This window comes from Phyllostomus discolor, chromosome 10, assembly GCF_004126475.2.
Source record: "Phyllostomus discolor isolate MPI-MPIP mPhyDis1 chromosome 10, mPhyDis1.pri.v3, whole genome shotgun sequence".
In the NCBI taxonomy this organism is placed as follows: Eukaryota; Metazoa; Chordata; class Mammalia; order Chiroptera; family Phyllostomidae; genus Phyllostomus; species Phyllostomus discolor.
Window position 1 is genome coordinate 31,059,045 of NC_040912.2, and position 17,143 is coordinate 31,076,187.

At 34.8% G+C, this 17,143-nt stretch overlaps 1 protein-coding gene across 11 annotated transcripts in view; it reads right to left on the reverse strand.

Moving 5' to 3' along the window:
- Nucleotides 1-17,143, reverse strand: part of AKAP9 (A-kinase anchoring protein 9) — a 168,300-nt gene that overhangs the window by 23,272 nt on the left and 127,885 nt on the right. For 10 of the 11 annotated variants that reach the window (XM_036010625.1, XM_036010628.1, XM_036010627.1 and 7 more), the window contains 11 exons: nucleotides 15,247-15,423; nucleotides 14,509-14,613; nucleotides 8,833-8,985; nucleotides 8,285-8,464; nucleotides 6,525-7,601; nucleotides 5,262-5,402; nucleotides 4,287-4,772; nucleotides 3,559-3,622; nucleotides 3,352-3,473; nucleotides 2,631-2,822; nucleotides 2,184-2,372 (listed from right to left, as the gene is read on the reverse strand). In XM_036010625.1, the coding sequence (XP_035866518.1) occupies nucleotides 2,184-2,372; nucleotides 2,631-2,822; nucleotides 3,352-3,473; nucleotides 3,559-3,622; nucleotides 4,287-4,772; nucleotides 5,262-5,402; nucleotides 6,525-7,601; nucleotides 8,285-8,464; nucleotides 8,833-8,985; nucleotides 14,509-14,613; nucleotides 15,247-15,423 (2,886 nt within the window). The remainder of the gene's footprint in view (nucleotides 1-2,183; nucleotides 2,373-2,630; nucleotides 2,823-3,351; nucleotides 3,474-3,558; nucleotides 3,623-4,286; nucleotides 4,773-5,261; nucleotides 5,403-6,524; nucleotides 7,602-8,284; nucleotides 8,465-8,832; nucleotides 8,986-14,508; nucleotides 14,614-15,246; nucleotides 15,424-17,143) is intronic. The other variant, XM_036010629.1, reaches the window with a different exon arrangement.

Genomic DNA, 17,143 nt, shown 5'->3' on the forward strand with positions numbered 1-17,143 from the left:
TTGCTTGTGGAGGAGGCTGGGTTTGACATGGTCTGAAGCTATCTACTGGGCGTGCTGGCTCTGGTGCCTCCCGGGAGGTATAGGCCAAGGTCAGCCTCTGCCTGTGTTGTGACTGGGGCCACCTGGCATGAACTACAAAGCAATCTGCTGATTGCTGCTACTTGTGCTGGGCTTTCAGGTACCCATGTGAGACCAAGCTATGAACTAAGGCTGGCTGCTGCTATTGCTGGGCCTGGGGCCACTTAGTGACAGGGTATGCTGAGGACAGATGCTGCTTCTTTCAGAGATTTTAGAAAAGTATGAGGCATGAGCCAAGACAAGGAAAAGCCACTTGTGTGGAAAAGCCACTGAGAATAGCTTTCACTTCCATTATTTTGTTTGATGTTCAAACCGTCCTAAATTTAGCCAGAGGGAACTCCTTCAAGCTGGCTTCTATGACTTTTTGACATATCTCCTTAATTCTTTCAGCAATTCCTTGTTGGCAAAATGAGATACTTCATCTTGTACTTTCCCTGCTCCTGCTCTGGAATCAGCCATTTCCCTAAGAAGTCCTAGTTCCTTTTGATGGAGAATGTCTTTAAAAAAATCAAGATCTGGGTACTAAGTGTTATGAACTGATTTTTAAAAAAATTCCTAAATATTCCTATAGTTTTTTATTTAAAAATTTTATTTTTATAGAGGGGAAGGGGGGAAGAAAAAGAGGGAGAGAAATGTTGATGTGCAAGAGAACATCCACTGGTTGCCTCTTGCATGCCCCAAACTGGGGACCTGGCTCACACCTCAGGCATGTGTCCCAACTGGAAAATGAACTGGCAACCCTTCAGTTCACAGTCTGGGGCTCAACCCACTCAGCCACACCAGCCAGGGCTGTGAACTGTATTTTGTAAAAAAGATTTTTATTTATTTATTTTTAGAGAGAAGGAAAAGGAGGGAGGGAGAGAGAGAGAGAAACATGATGTGCGAGGAATGTGAACTGATTTGATTCCTTTATTATTTACAGACCTTTTCAAGTTTTTTATTTTTATCTCTTTGGCAAGAGATATTTTTCTAGAAAACCTGTCTATTTCACTGAAGTTTTTTCATAAGCACAAAATTATTCATGACATTCCATTACTTCTATATCTCAGGTTGTGTATCTTTGGTTGTGATCCCATTTTCATTCCTAACTTTTAAAAGAGTGTGCTTTACCTTTTTTCCTTAACTAATCCTCCAGAAAAGTTTATTATACTAGCCTTTCAAAGAGTCAGTTTTTATTGTTTTTATCCTCTATTGTACCACTGTATGTATTTTACTAATGTCTTTTACTTATTATGGTTGAGCCTCATTATTTGGGGATCATGTATTTATGAATTTGCCTATTCACTAAAATGCACTTGTGCCCCTAAAAATCAATGCCTGCAGTGTTTTCACAGCTTCTGCACACATGCAGCAGCAAAATGCCAGGTGTGCACATTCCTGGCTGAAGTTAAACAAGGTGACACAGTGCCTTCTTTTTTCATCCCTTATACTATAAACACATGTCCTACCACCCATTTATAGTGCTGTTTTTTGCACTTCTGTTCTTTTTATTGGTGATTTTACTGTTTCAAATGGTCCCCAAGCATAGTAATGAAGTACTATGTAGTGTTCCTAAGTACAATAAAGCTGTATATTATGAAGAAAACACATGTGTTAGATAAGCTTCATTTAGGCATGAGTTGCAGTCTGATGAGCATCAATTCAACGTTAATGAATCAACAACATATAGTAAATATAGTGTGTTTAAACAGAACCACACATAAAATAAGGTCATATATTGCTGGTTGACAAAAATGTCACGATTAGGGGGCCACAGAAACTGACTCCTCTACTTCCTTTAGTAGCAATGGCTCACTATTCATGGCAACTTCACAGAACCTAACTACTGCAAGTTGTAAGAATTAACTGTATCATATCCCTTCTAATATTTTTGGGTCATTTTGTTTCTCTTTTTCAAACTTCCCAAGTTGGAGGATTAGCTCATTAATTTTCAATATTGCTAATTTTTTAACATAAGATAAAAATACGGTAATAATTTTTCTTCTAAATATTCTTAGTAGTTACTGTTAAAATTTTAAACTTTAGATTTCCTGTAAAACTAATCAACAATTCATTTTATTACTGTTAAAAAGCATTAAGTTTGATGTAAAGTTTTATTTTGATACCTGTTCTTGTATTCTTTGTTCCAAACAGTTTAATAATCCAGCTGCATCTCTAGTGCCTAGAGCTGTCAGTTCAGTCTGAAATGCAGCCAGTAAAACACTGCGCTCCTTTAAGAAAACTTGCTGAAGGGCAAGCAGAAGTTCACCTCGCCAGTCTGAGAAGTTCTCATGAGACTGAGAACTGTCATAAACCTAGCAGAGTATAAAAAACAAAAGTTAGCTCCAAATAAGCATGTGTAAAAAGGCTCTGAAAAGGACATTTATCTGCTCACCTAAACAAATGTGAATAAGAGCACGCGGACCTAAGCATATGTGAATTTATTTTCAAATATGTGACTTGGGGTGTGTAAATTAATAAAACACCTCACAAACAACAACTTAATTTGTAAACTGCCTTAAAATTGATACATATTATATAAAACTATTTAGATGCATAATAATCTTGAGTACCTCAGCTTCTCTTTGCACCTGCATCTTGGTAATTAAATCCTTAAGAGATGAGATTGTACTGAGATAAGCTTTTCTCTCTTCTTGCCAAGATTCTGAAACTTGCTCAACAGAATGGTCCTCTCCATCACTATAGGGAGACTCGGTGAGAGAGAGCACCTGCATGCCTTCATTATGGACAGCTCTCAGTAATCCCTAGAAGCCAAAACCCAAAAGCCAGAATTATCACAAACTGCAAAGACTACAAAGTCAAAGGGAACTTTTAGCAAGACAGCTTTATACCTACTTAGATTAATTCAGAAAAGCCACTGCAGATAGGAAACACCATCCTATCCTCTTCCTCTGGAGGGGGAAGCCAATCTCAAAACATAGCCTATGACATTATACTGTCTATTTATCTAATGTGTTCTTCTTGGATTTAATAACTAGACACTAATTTGACCAAAAGAAATATGTAGGAGATAAGTTCTAGTCCTTGAAACTATTTTAATAATTTTGACAAACAAAAATTTCAGTAACGAAAATTAAAAAAAAGTCTGTATACAAATATATTGGGCTTTATTATCTGTAAAATATGGGAATAAAACTAAACAGATTTCCAAGATTCCTTCTAGGTCTGCAATTCTCTCTCCGTAGAGGTTCTTACTATATAACTTTAAATACACTATTATGTTCAACGTAGAAACCACAGTAAGTTTTACTAAAGATATCTGTCTTTTAGTACCTTTATTTTCTTTGGGAATGAATCTGTTGAACTTTCACCTTCTTCTCCTCGGCCTTCTGATGCTGAGTCAAATCCCTGACTTTGTGTAAGGTAAATTCCCTGACCCCAGTCTGATCCAGAATCTAGAATAAAGAAAACCACTGACTATTAAACAAATATTTTTTATACAAGTACTATACAAATTCCAGAAATTTATGTTTAACTTACCACTAGAACATATTTCTCTAGTTTGGTAAGCCTCAGAATGTGTTAATTCAGGAATTGAGGCTCCCTAATTGGAGGAAACAAACAAAAAACACATAACTCTCTTCTTTTTAATACAAATAGGGTCCCATAAATAATTTTGTTCTTTGTAATGCTGTTAAAAAAATTCACCTAAGTTTGTCACGCCTTTTTAAAATAAACAAAACTATCCATGGCTTACAGCAAGTCTAATTATTCTTCATGGGCATTACCGTAATAAGAAACATTCACGAATTAAGGAACAATAACATCAGGCTCCAAATCTGCACAGGGACTTTGTGGAAAGTTAGTATCTGACTTTCCATAATGGAAAGACTTACAATTGTAATTTTATCATAATGAAGAGATTGTCCTCTGGCTGGTGTAGCTCAGTGGATTGAGCGCAGGCTGCGAACCAAAGTGTTGCAGGTTCAACTCCCAGTCAGGATACATGCCTGGGTTGCAGGCCATGACCCCCAGCAACCACACATCGATGTTTCTCTCTCTCTCTCTCTCTCTCTCTCCCTCTCCCTTTCTCTCTCTCTCTCTTTCTCTCTCTCTCCCCCTCCCTTCCCTCTCTAAAAATAAATAAATAAAATCTAAAAAAAAAAAAGAGAGATTGTCCTAAATTTCTTTTCCTCTTAAAACCGCTTAATTTTAGGGGGCAAAATATCACAGAACACTGAAAAGCACATGTTATGAAAACCAAATACCTCTTTAGACTTCAGGCACTGTATCACTGCCTTCAAGGTACGACATTCCTCTGACAGTAACTGGACAGCAACATAGTGCTCCCTCTTCAAGGTTTCAGTTTCTGAAATATGTCTGGATTCCATATCCAAAATTTCAGCAGCATGCAGCTCTTGCATTTGCTCAATTTTTTCAGTAAACTGATTGATTATTTCAGTAACTTCTTCTGATGGACATTCGCTCTGTAAATCAATTTGGATTCCTGCATTTCTGACATGGATTTGTGGAGTCTGATTGCTGCTATTGACCTTGAGAGTCCTGTCTGTCTGGGATGCGGCACTTTTACCCTCTTTAATAGGAAACGGCTCTAATATGAATAGCTTTCTGTTTTCTTGTACCTCAATCTTTTCTTCTTCTAAGAAGTAGGATAATTTCTCTTTTGCCTCTGTGAGTTGATTCCTAACTTCACTTAAATCTTTCTGGAGAAATGCCATATTTGTTTCTTTCACCTAAAAACACAACAAACAGAACAGTAGAACATCTAGTTAAAATATCGAACATAAAATTTAGGGTTGAGAGTATAATTCATACTAACATGTTCATTTTCCTCAGAATAATAAAAAATCCAGAAACACTCATAGTCTCCATATGTATTTCTATATATAAGTATATGGCCACAGATTACCACAGAAATAAAATCATTTTATCAGCCTCTACTTTTAGTTCTCATGGGAAATATAGTTTCCTTAACATCTGTCCTCCTCCTTCATTAATAGATTAGAGATTAAAAGTATCTTCCTAATGAAGATTCCAAGGCAAATCAAGCAAGAAGATGCTAGCAAAGATATTTATAATAACTTTTCATCAAATTCACAAAAGCTTTTATTTTTCCAGTTTTAAATTATGGGTTTGGGTTTGTTTTATAGAAAAGAATGTAATTTAAATAAAATTAAGATAGGTAGAAACAAGTGAATCAGGAGCTAAGTTACTTATTTTACCAAAAGTTCTTCTTGAAGTTTTTCTGCCTTTTCTTTATAACTGGCAAGTTCTTCTTTGGTAGCTGCTGACTCAGCTCTGAGAGCCTCAAGTTGAACAAAAAATCCACTTTCTTCACTAGTATGAATTAGCTCAGTAGTTGCCTGTATGGCAGTGGAAGAGTATAAGAAACACATGATTTTCAAAAAATATAGCAAAGTTCAAGGCAATATACATTCTAAAGAAGCTTTTTTTAAAAAATCAGGAATGACTGCCTATCAGATAAATGGGGTTGAAATGATCCATGTTTGTTCAACAAATAGAGAAAAATTTTCAGAACCATTATTTTGTATTTTGGGGAAAGAGAAGAATAATTTTCTAGAAGTGAAAGGTAAATACTCTCATTGTATATATACTAAAATTTATAAATTATTACTTAATATTTTTGGTACTTTTGAAAAACTTTCATATTTATATCACTTTCCTTAAAAGATACTAGGTATTACTAAAATAGTTCTTAGAAGTTTTATATACATGGAAAGTCACATTTAATTTTAATATTCATAGTTTTTACTTCCAGTAAGCCTAATAAGAAGAAAAAGCCTAAAAAATGAAAAGAATTATCATTTGCAAAATAAATTATATTTATAGAATCCTGATATATCAGTTAATCTCCTGGTGATCAGATTAAGATGGCACAATAACTATACAAAATTCAAAATACATAAAGTGAGAATTTGAAAGGTAATGTCTTTTCATATCAGTCCTACGCTAAGAAATAATTGCGACTTCAGGTCTTTACCTAAGTAGATTTATAAGGGTGAAATGCAAATTTTTCACAGAAAAGAATAAAATTTATTATTAAGTATAAAATCTGCAAAAGCTAAGGATTCCTCATTCATATGTTAATTCAGTAGAACACTAATATATTTTTATATTTTCTATTACCTGAAAGGGATGATCACATAACATGCATATTAGAGGGAAAAGGAAAAAACCCACACAAGTTCCAGAGGACATTTGCTAAACTTAACATTTCTAAATTCCTTCTGACTACTCTATTTAATAACTATGCTAATTAAATTACAAAATATAGTTTGTATCATTTATTCTAGTGATAATTAATTGTATAGAATAGTAATATTTTTATAAAATGCTTTATATGTACCAATTGCTACATGTGAATAATAACATTTAATTTAGTAAATTAGCAGTCAGCTCAAGGAATAAAGGAAAAGAGAGTTTCTTAGGGTATTTAATTTAAAAAAAATTAAATACAAACTAACCTTGGGAACTTCAAAATCTCCACGAGGGCTTCTTTCCCTTCCTTTGCCTCCCTGTTCTTTCTCACTGTCCTCCAATAGCTTCTGTAGTTCTCGTAGCTTTTTCTCTTTTTCCACAGCATTTTTCTCTGCGATTTCTACCTGTTCTTTTTCTAAAATCAAACTGGTCTGCATTTCAACCACCTGGCTTTCTAATTCTGATATTCTCAAGGTTAATGCTGATACATCTGACTTCATCTCATTTTCTGTCGGTTGACTTAAATTCTGTATATTTGCTCTTTTGGGCTCTGATGAACTCTCCTGTTCACTTTGACAGAGTTTCACATATTCCTTAACTGCGTCAAGTTGGACCTGACTCACAACAGCAGCAGCAACATTTTCCTCGAGTACAGTCTGAAGGTCTACAATCTTCTTTTTAAGCATTTCTGTTTCAGCCTGGACTTGTTCTCGCATGTCCTTTATTTGTTTATAACACTGGGTAAGTTCTAAGTTCTTTGCACTCACAGTACTCTCAAGCTGTAGCACCTTTGTTTCCAAACTGTTTATGGAAACTCTGCTGTTCTCTTCCACAGATCTGAGGGAAGACTGATTTTCCAGGGGCTGAAGAGCACCCCCAGTAAGGACTTCTTCTAGTTCAGGTTTCTTTCTGCTCAGATCATCTACAGCCACATTATCACTTTTCAATGGTATACTTTGGATTTTTTCCCTATTTTCCCATTCTCTCTTTAAGCTGCATAGTTCTTGTGTTAACTGGTTCATTTTTAAATTGGTTTCTTTAAGTACATTTTTAGTAAAGGCCATTTCTTCATTAGTGGTTTCTACTTGCTGTTCCAAAGCCAGTTTTTCAGCTATTACCATATCCAGCTGATGTTTTAAACTATCTGCTTCTTCTGGGACAGAATTAGCATGCACTGATGTCTTTTGTTCAATATTTGCCAATTCCTGTTGAAGTTTTTCAATCACTTCATTAAGTTGCTCAATTTCTTCCTCTCTGTTTTTCTTCACACGTTCTTGATCACTCATCAAACATTCTATTTGGGTTTCGAGATCCCTTATCAGCTCATTTTTTTCTTCAATAACCTATTAGTTAATGAGAAAAAGGTAGCACACACAATAAATATGTATTTATCTTTGAGAATTCAATTTTATTTTAGTGCAAGATCTTCAAGCACTGATCACACAATATAGTTCTTGAACATGTTACATTAACTTAATATAGGCCCTCATATCAAAGAAGGACCTAAATTATACACTTTCATACAGAAAGTTCTGTTAAATGTAAAATGATTTACACTTTTAGTAGCTGGTTTCCTATAAGTAAAATAGTAAATATCAATATATTCTAATAGAAAAGAATGAAGTATTGAAACAAAAACAGTTTACAGCAGATGGAACCCAAGTATTATCTTATTTAACTCATATCAAACAGTAGAATTTTTAATAGGTTGGTTAGAATGATATGATGAACTCTTAAGTCACCAGAGACTCTCTGCAAAACATGAAAAATCTCTGACAATATCAGGAGATGACAAAAATATAGTTAGCTTGTTATATTGAAATTAATGGGTAAAGTGCGTGGTGTGGTAGGGTAAAAATTGAGACAAGTGTACTTGAACAACAATACAAAAAAAATTAATGGGTAAAGAAAATTAAGGTTTACTTAGTTTTACATTTAAAGAGGAAAGGAGAAAAATCACTCTTTAGTCCTTTAAAATTCTAGCTTAAGTTAACTTCATGTAACAATCAATTTTAAACTAGTGTACCTTGTTATCTGTTGTCATTTTAAGTTGATGCTGAAGTTTTGTAATTTGTTCATTCAACTGGTGAATTTCTACCTCTTTTTCCTGCATTATTTGAGCAAATTTGCTGAACAACACATGTTGGTCCTGAGTAGAGATAGCATCAGATTCCTTTATGGCAAATCCCAGTTTCTCCATTTCATCCTAGGGATAAAAATACCCATCCTAGTTGGACAGATCATTACACGTGATTTTTACACTTTCTTTCAATCAACTCTTACAAAAGATATAGCACTCAAAAATGTACAAATTAAAAAGATTCAGAGATGATATAATTATTGTAAATCAGTAGTTCTTAAAATATTTTGATAAAAGGTCTGAAACTTTTTTCATTTATGATGAATTCAAATGTTTCTGTTGGCTTAAAAACAAGTTTCATGCAAATCCATTTGCAGCTAGTGTTCCTCTGTTAAGTACTACTTAGCAAATGGGTTTAGCAACTACTTAATACTGTTTGCACAGGACAAAAAACTAGGAATTATTTATGGGCAAAGTTTTTCTTAATTAATTACCTTAAATAATTTGTTTTCTTGTTCAAGTTCTTGTAGGCGGGTAGTTGATTCCTTTTTCTGTATTTCTAATTGCATATGTAGTTGCTGAACTTCTTCATTCTTATTTTCCAGTTCTTCTCTAAACTGCTCTAATTGTTCTTCTAAGTTTGTGATCTTAGATACCAAAATTATCAAAAAGGAGAAAAAACGTTATACAAATGTTTGTCAAGAGAAAATAAAGAATGCTGTATCAGTTCTATAAAGTGTGTATACTTAAAACATGTGAGCCATGAAAATAAAGAAAAGGCGTCTCTCTAAGTCAGGTGTAGCTGTGGTTTCTAGACTTTTTCAAACTTAACAGCCTTAAACCATCTTGCCCAAAGCAAAGAGGAGACCTTCAGAGGAAGGATACAGGAGCTGTTTCCTACCTAAAATGTCCTCAGATAAAGTAGAAAAGAATAATGGGAAAAAGGGAAAAGTCTACATTTACGATCTTATTTTATGATAAATTAAGTTTCCATCAAAAGGTTAAAGAAAGCCCTGGCAGGGTGGCTCAGCTGGTTGGAGTCTCATTCTGTGCCCCAAAATATTGAGAGTTAGATCCCCATCAAGGCGTGTACAGGAGGCAACCAATTGATGTTTCTCTCTCACATCTACGTCCCCCCACCACACCCTCACTCCCTTTCTCTCTCCACACCCACCCCCCCAAAAAAAATTCAATAAATATATCTTTGGGTAGGGACTTAAAAAAAAAAGATAGAAGAAAGCTGTACAATTAGGTCAGTTATTTTCACCACCAGGTAAGAATAGCTCAATTTAGTTCATATTAATGCCCAATGAAAGATCTGGCTGCCGTGTACCTTGTTTAAGGAGAAAGAAGCAGAGCTGGAGTTCTGAAATATAGAAACTTAAAAATTGAGGTAGCGAGTAAATACCATTTTAGGAGAAAACTAGAGTTCCCACATGTAGGACAATAGAAGTTTAACTCATTTCTGAGGACAGATTAACATTAATGATAAAGCAATTGCTCTTTGATGGCTGTACAGACTGAAACTAACAAAAAAACATTAGGAGCTCTTTAATGTCATATTTAAAAAATTGGGTTTCTTGAGGGAAGGATCAATTATTTAGCTCACTGCTTTGTAGCTATTTATAAATATTTAATGAATGGATTTGCAAATGTGTATTCACCTGATGATCAAATTGCTGCGTTAGAAACAACCTAAGATGCAGGAGCAGCCTTTAGTGGTGGCTGGCTCAGAGAGCACTCTATAAATCATTTCTCCCCTTAGAACCTGAAAGGGGCATAGAATGATTATGCACAGACGTGTAATTAGAATCACATCTCAGCACTGGCAAGGCAAAGACCTTCACAACAGTTTAGCCTAATGCCTCCTTAACAGAAACAGTACTGATACTAGTCATTACAGCCAGCATTTGTAGACAATTTACGGTTAGGCTCTGCATAAGGTGCTTTATATGTATTATTTCTTAAAAACTCTGTAACAAACACATGAGATCTTTGCTAAGACTACCCCCATTTCAGAGACGAGGAAGGGAGGCACCGAGAGGAGTCTAGTCCTGAGGTCCAAGCTAGTACATGGGAGCCAGCTTTTGAACCTGGGGAGTTTCCCTCTGGAGGTTTACTTTTTTTTTCCCCAAGAGAGAAAGAGCAGTTTCTCAGTCTTGACTTCTTTATATCCTTAGTTACAGAACTTCTGTCAGCTAGTCCTCAGGTGGTTCCCCAGGCTGACTGTTCTGTAATTTAGCTGTAATTGTGGGGTGGTCACAGGCGGAGGCGAGCACAGTGTTTACCTACTCTGCCATCTTGACTGGCTGGAGCCTTAGATTCTCAACTATCATTTATTCTGCTTCTAATAATTAATGCCTAAGACTTATATTTAAATTATTTTCTGTAACACTGGTATTAAAACTCAGTAAACACACCTTAAATACATTTAGGAGCTGTACATGTATAATTATCAGGTTTGTTGAAAACTGAGATGACTGTCTCTTCTTCAGGGTTATGTAATATAATAGTATTTACTCATATCCCTATCTTCTACAACTGTTTTTGATGACAAGGTATTGTCTCAAGACACAGATATTTAAGTTCAAAATCGCTGCCCTACCTCACATGGTATATATTTTCTTTTTGATACAAGAGATTAAAGTAAAATACTTAGCCATGATCCAAAGCTTTGCTTTTCAAAGTGTGATCCTGGGAGCAGCAAAACTGGCTTCACCCAGGAAAATGTTAGATGTATAAATTTTTAAGCCCCACCACAGACCTACTGAATCAGAATCTTCATTTCAAGAAGATCCCAAGGGGTTTCATATGCACAATAAAGTTCAAGAAGCACTGGTCTAAAGCACTAACTTTTTTGTTATAGACAGCTAAACCTGAAGTATCATAACAGACACTTCAATCCCCCAAAATGACACTGTACAGTATTCTTTCCTTTTACTTAGCTAGACTCCAGTTTCAGTCCCAGGTTGTCTTATTACTCAGTCTATAACAACCCAAAACTAGATTATTATTAAGGTTTAAAAACAGAATGTTATCTGTTTTAATCTTGTTTAATTTAGCTACCAAGCCCTGGCCGGTGTGGCTCAGTTGGTTGGAGTGCCATCCTGTAAACCAAAGGGTTGCAGGTTCGAACCCTGGTTAGGGCACATACCTTGGTTGTGGGTTGAGTCCCCAATTGGGGCATGTGCAGGAAGAAACCAATTGATGTCTCTCTCTAAAAGCAATGAAAAAATGTCCTCAGGTGAGGATAAAAAAAATTATGGTAGCTAGCAAAGGATAGCTATGTAGTTGCTGATTCTATTGGATTACTTACTTTGCTCCATTTGTGGTTTTTTTTTTAAGTATTTTTATCTTTTCAAATGTGTATGTTTCCTGACTTAATTGTAGATTCCTTGAAATTTGGTGCTTGTTTTATAATTAGACAGTGGTGGTCTAGATGTGGTAAGAGCTCAGTAAATGCTGAATGACAGTTTTTAATACTTATATACCAGCAAGGCAGAACATGCTCAAATGCTTTTGCAGTACAGCATTACAGAGTTCCAGAATCAGAGAAATAAATTTGAGGAATTCTTGCTCAATCACTTACTGTGTGACCATGAGCAAGCTACTTAACCTTCCTTAAGACTCAGCTTACTCATCTGTAAAATAGAGATGACAATGTAGTCGATGCTTAGGGACAGCATAAAGATTAATAACTTAGAACATTTAAAATCCTTAGCACTTTCTAGCACAGACTTATACAAAGTTAACTATTATTTATTTTTGTCATCTGTAAGCTAGATCTCATTAGCTCTATGGAGAGCTAAAACCTACTGAAGTAATCTTTTTTTAAAAAAGAAATTCTTAGCCCTGGCTGGCGTAGCTCAGTGGATTGAGCGCGGGCTGCGAACCAGTGTCACAGGTTCGATTCCCAGGCAGGGTACATGCCTGGGTTGTAGGCCTCAGCCCCCAGCAACTGCACATTGATGTTTCTCTCTTTCTCCCTTCCTTCCCTCTCTAAAAATAAATAAATAAAATCTTTAAAAAAAAAAGAAATTCTTCCTTCTATTTCTCTTTACATTCTCCTTATCATCCTGAAGCTCCTACCTTTTAAAAGTTTCTTCTCTTTCTATTCATTCTACTTTCTAAACATTATAATGAAGTTTTATACAAATTTAGGCTATAAGAGTAGCCTAAAGGTATCTCAAATATAAGGACACATACAGACATCTTATGTTTATACTCCAGCAGATACCTGAAAACATTTGCTCAGTGTAGGAGTGAATGCTTAAGCTGTTTTCATTAAAAGACATGTTTAAAATTTTTTAATTTACTGATTTTAGAGAAAGGGAAGGGAGGAGAGAGACAGAGAGAAAAATAGAATGATCTGTTGTTCCACTTATTTATGCATCCATTGGTTGTTCCTTTTATGTGCCCGGATCGAGAATCGAACCCACAACCTTGCTATGTTGGGACGACACTGACCAACTGAGCTATCTGACCAAGGCTGAAAGATACATGTTTTAATTTTATGTTCCTGTCTTTAGACTCAAGTTACAGGCTGAGTGTGTTCTGATACTGTGCTTGTCATTGTTATTAAAAACTAGTAGACAGGGCCAGCTGTCAGGTTAGCTCTTTACTCACTGAACATGTCTGGCTCTGTGTCACCTGTAAAAACTGGGAGCTGGGTCTCGAAGGTCTCTTGCAGTTCTAAACAACTATGGTTCTGAGTAAAGGTATATAGTTACTGAGTACTTACTTCAAGAAATTAGGGTGTTAGTAATGTTATATAAAATTCAAATGATAATAAAAATATAAAATTAGTAAACTCAAATCAATTATCCATAATCAACTATCATTGTTTTGGGGGACAGTTTTGAGGTCCATCTTTTTAGGGAAGCAGATAATTTCGTTGACTATTTAGCGTGAAGTAAATCTTTAAATGTTAATTCTTTTCAAAACATATTGAAGTGGTTGCATACCAAAGGGTTCCCTGCCTCTCATGCAAAAAAGAAAACACAAATAAACAACAATCTTTTGGATAAACATTAGTACTATGTGTTAGTGAGAAAATAATCCTGCTCATAGAAATGGTTATTTCTATAGATGGATTTTTTCCTCCTCTGAACTACATGTTCTCTGAGCTGTAGTTTTAGCTGTCTAAACCATTCTTATATTTTTCAAAACACTTATTAACATTTATGTACTGTTTCAGTTCAATAAATATTTGTTTAAATATATTAAATGTCCTAGAAAATTATATGGAGAGATAAAAATGAAATTTAAAAAATTTAGAACATTTTATGATATGCTATAGCCAGAAAATGTAGAGTACAATATGTTTTAGAAAGACTAGTAAAACTAACAATAGACAAAGGTTTAAATAAGTTATAATTTAATTAGGAATTGAAAATTACTGCTTTAAAAAAAGATTTTATTTATTTACTTTTATAGAGACGGGAGGGAGAAAGAGAGAGAGAGAAACGTCCATCAATTGTTTCTCATACATGTCCAAGCCAGGGACCGAACCTGCAGGGACGGAACCTGCAACCCAGGCTTGCGGCCTGACTAGGAATCAAACCAGTGACCTTTCCACTCTGCTGGATGACACCCAACAGAGCCACACTGGTCAAAGTGAAAATTACTACTGTTTTGAATGTGATTTTTGTGGGGGAAGGGAAGAGTAGAAAAACCGAATTTTATATAATTACTTTATTATTAATCTTTTGTTTCAAGAATAATTTTAGTATATTATAGAACAACATTATACTCTCCCAGGGCAATACAACTCTTAAAAAAGAAACAACAGCAAAATAGCAATAATGCAAAGCCCATGGGAAGTAAGGTCAGCAGAAAAGAGAGATACTGCCTTTGCTGCACTAACAGTACTATCTCCCTACTCTCTTCTCCATTCAATGCATAGCTACCAAATTGGCCTCCTTTTTGTCCTCAAAGTCCTTGCTGCATCAAGGCCTTTACACTTGTTTCCTCTGCTTGGAACATTCTTCCTTACACCAGCGATCTGTTCAAATGTTCACGGTCTTCAAGATTAACATAAGCAATGAGCTAAGAAACAGTCTAAACTTTGGTCTTAGACCATAAAGTCCACTCTGTTCAAATGATATTTTCAAGGTGACTTATTTAAAATAATTCAAACCACGTTTTGTCATTAAAAATAAACTCTTTACCTCTTTTTCCTTTCTGTCTATGGCGTCTCTTTCAGCCTGCAACTGTACTTCTAAGGACAATTCTGCTTTAGCTTCCACAGCTCCAAATTGTTTTCGGTCCTCTACCTTTAAATATATAAAAATTTCTCAAAAGTTCAGACATTAAATATTGATTATCTTTATTAATTGGAGAAATAGCAATTCTATTTCTCCAATTAGAAGAAGATAAGCTACATTAGCGAATAGTCAAAAAGTTACAGATATTCAGTCTTGAATGTATTTTATACAAATTCAAACAGGAATGTTTGACATTCTTAAATATTATACCTCAGATAAAATGAGGGCTATCCCCTTACCTGCCCCACCCCAAGTTTACTTACCTTACTTTTCTTTTTCCATTCATTTTTGTTTTTAGCAACATAATGAAAACAGATTTCATTATTTACTAGTCTGGGGTAAAGCACCAGCCTAAACTGGTGTCCACAGTTTTTTCACTTGGCTATTATTTTACAATCACAACCTTACTGTTGGTTAAAAGGGTACTTAAGTTTTCTGGTTTAACTAATGTTCACTTCTCAGAACTAAAATAAACAGAAATGGTTATAATGTCAATGAAAACATGAAGATACATATAGATACATATACATTATACAATATCAAAAAAGTCAATAGCAATTTTTTATTTAAAGAAACTGATGTTTGTGTAACTAATTTATATGAGAACATACAATCGAAATTAACCCGAAGAAAATGTCGCACCTTCTGAAAAGTGTCCGTACTGATGAGTAAGGCTTGCTCCAGTTCTCTTACTCTGCATTCCAGTTTCTCAATTTCTTCATTCCGTTCTTGTATATCCCGCTGAAGCTGCTCTTTAGAGAGCAAAAGCTCACTGCACTTGTCTGTCTTTTCTTTCAGGTGATTTGTTAACTGTTCAACCTAGAAATACATAATAAACAAAAGCCGTAAACTTAAAAAATTTCAGCAAGTTAATAACACATCTATCCTCATTTCAGAAAGTATTTTTAGATGCCATACTTATTTTTTCACGAGTAGTAACTATTGTCTCCAATTATGGTGATGTTTTCTGAGTTGATAAAATTAAACAACACTAGTAGGAGAAATAATACTGCTTTTAACAACACTTTAAAAAATTATTTCTCTTAAGACTACTTTCTCCAGCTAAAAGGAGAAAAAAATGAATTTTTAAATAAAGCTGAATGATAAGCTCTAATGGCATAACCACACTAAAACCTAATGAAGGTGACAAGTTTACACAGTACCAACTTAGAATCTTATGTCAGATCAGATGACCTAAGAAATTCTTTTATGGATTCTATTTTCCTTCCCACAATGGATACAATTGATGCATACTAATACAGTGGTTTTAAATACCACAGGGATGGTAGAGGATGGGGGAGCTTTAACATAATGGCTTGCAAAGCTTTTTCAGCCTATACATTCCTGCAGCCCAGGACAGGGATGAGAAAGTGGGGTGGGAGAAGGATCTGTGAATCTTGCAAGTTTCCCTAAGTGACCCTGATATGTAGGTCCATTCAAGTAAATGGTTCTGTGACAGAAGGATACAGGGAGATTTAATAAAACACTTATAAAATTAGTTCTAATCAAGTGAAGAGAGAAAGCCTGTTACTAAAAAAAAATATGTGCTAGTAAAACAAAAAGAAATTCTCTCCTAGTTCACAATGAGATACTCTGAAAAAATTATCTAAAAATGATACTTATTCCTCAAAACATTAAGAGAAATACAAGCTTACCTATAATTAATTACAGTTCAAGAACAACAGTAATGGAGCCATGGGGTAGACTAGGATTTGGAGTCAAGTCAAGGGAAAAGACAACAAAGCAGGTACAGCAAAATGGCACACTGTACTATTACAGTTTCAGACCCCCCCCCCCCCCACACACACATATAATCTTTACAAAATCAGAAGCTGGGGAGTCGGATCTGGCAAGATAAGGAGAGAACCAATGGATCACAATGTTCCTGGAGAAAATCAAATATACACATACATCCTTCTTTGTTTCTTAAAGTTTCATAAATGAAGCAGGTCACATTTCTTAAATATAAGAAAGCAAGTAATAGGAAGTGCTAGCAAATTCTAGAGCTTAAATATCCTTTCAACTTTTAATAAAGAGTGTTTTTTCGTTTTTTGTGTGTGATTACCGTTTTTTCTACCACTTCTGAATTTCCAGTTTGTGCGTTCTCTCTTGAGATCCTTATCATAGATGGCTTTGACCATGCATATTTTTTTACTTTTCTTCACATCGTACATTATCCTATAGCTGAGATATTGTCTTATTTAACATCATATCCTCTGAGATGAGTATTCTAAGGTTTTCTCTAAATGAAGTATAAAATTTCCATTGTTGTTTGTTTATTTCTGTGTAGTTGTCCAAGTTCCAAAAGTTCCATAACTGACAGTGAGAGGTAATTGAGCTAAATACCAAACTAGGTTTTGAAATTATGTATTTATGGCAGAAAATGAAAGATTTTGCTAAACTGTTGAAATCATTATTAAATTTGTACTCTTTACCAAACATAGAGAATCCAACTCTACTTTAATCATTTCTTTCACAATTATTTTAAAGGAAAATTGTGTGCTTTTGCTATCCCATTTGTTCATATCTATAAATTTTC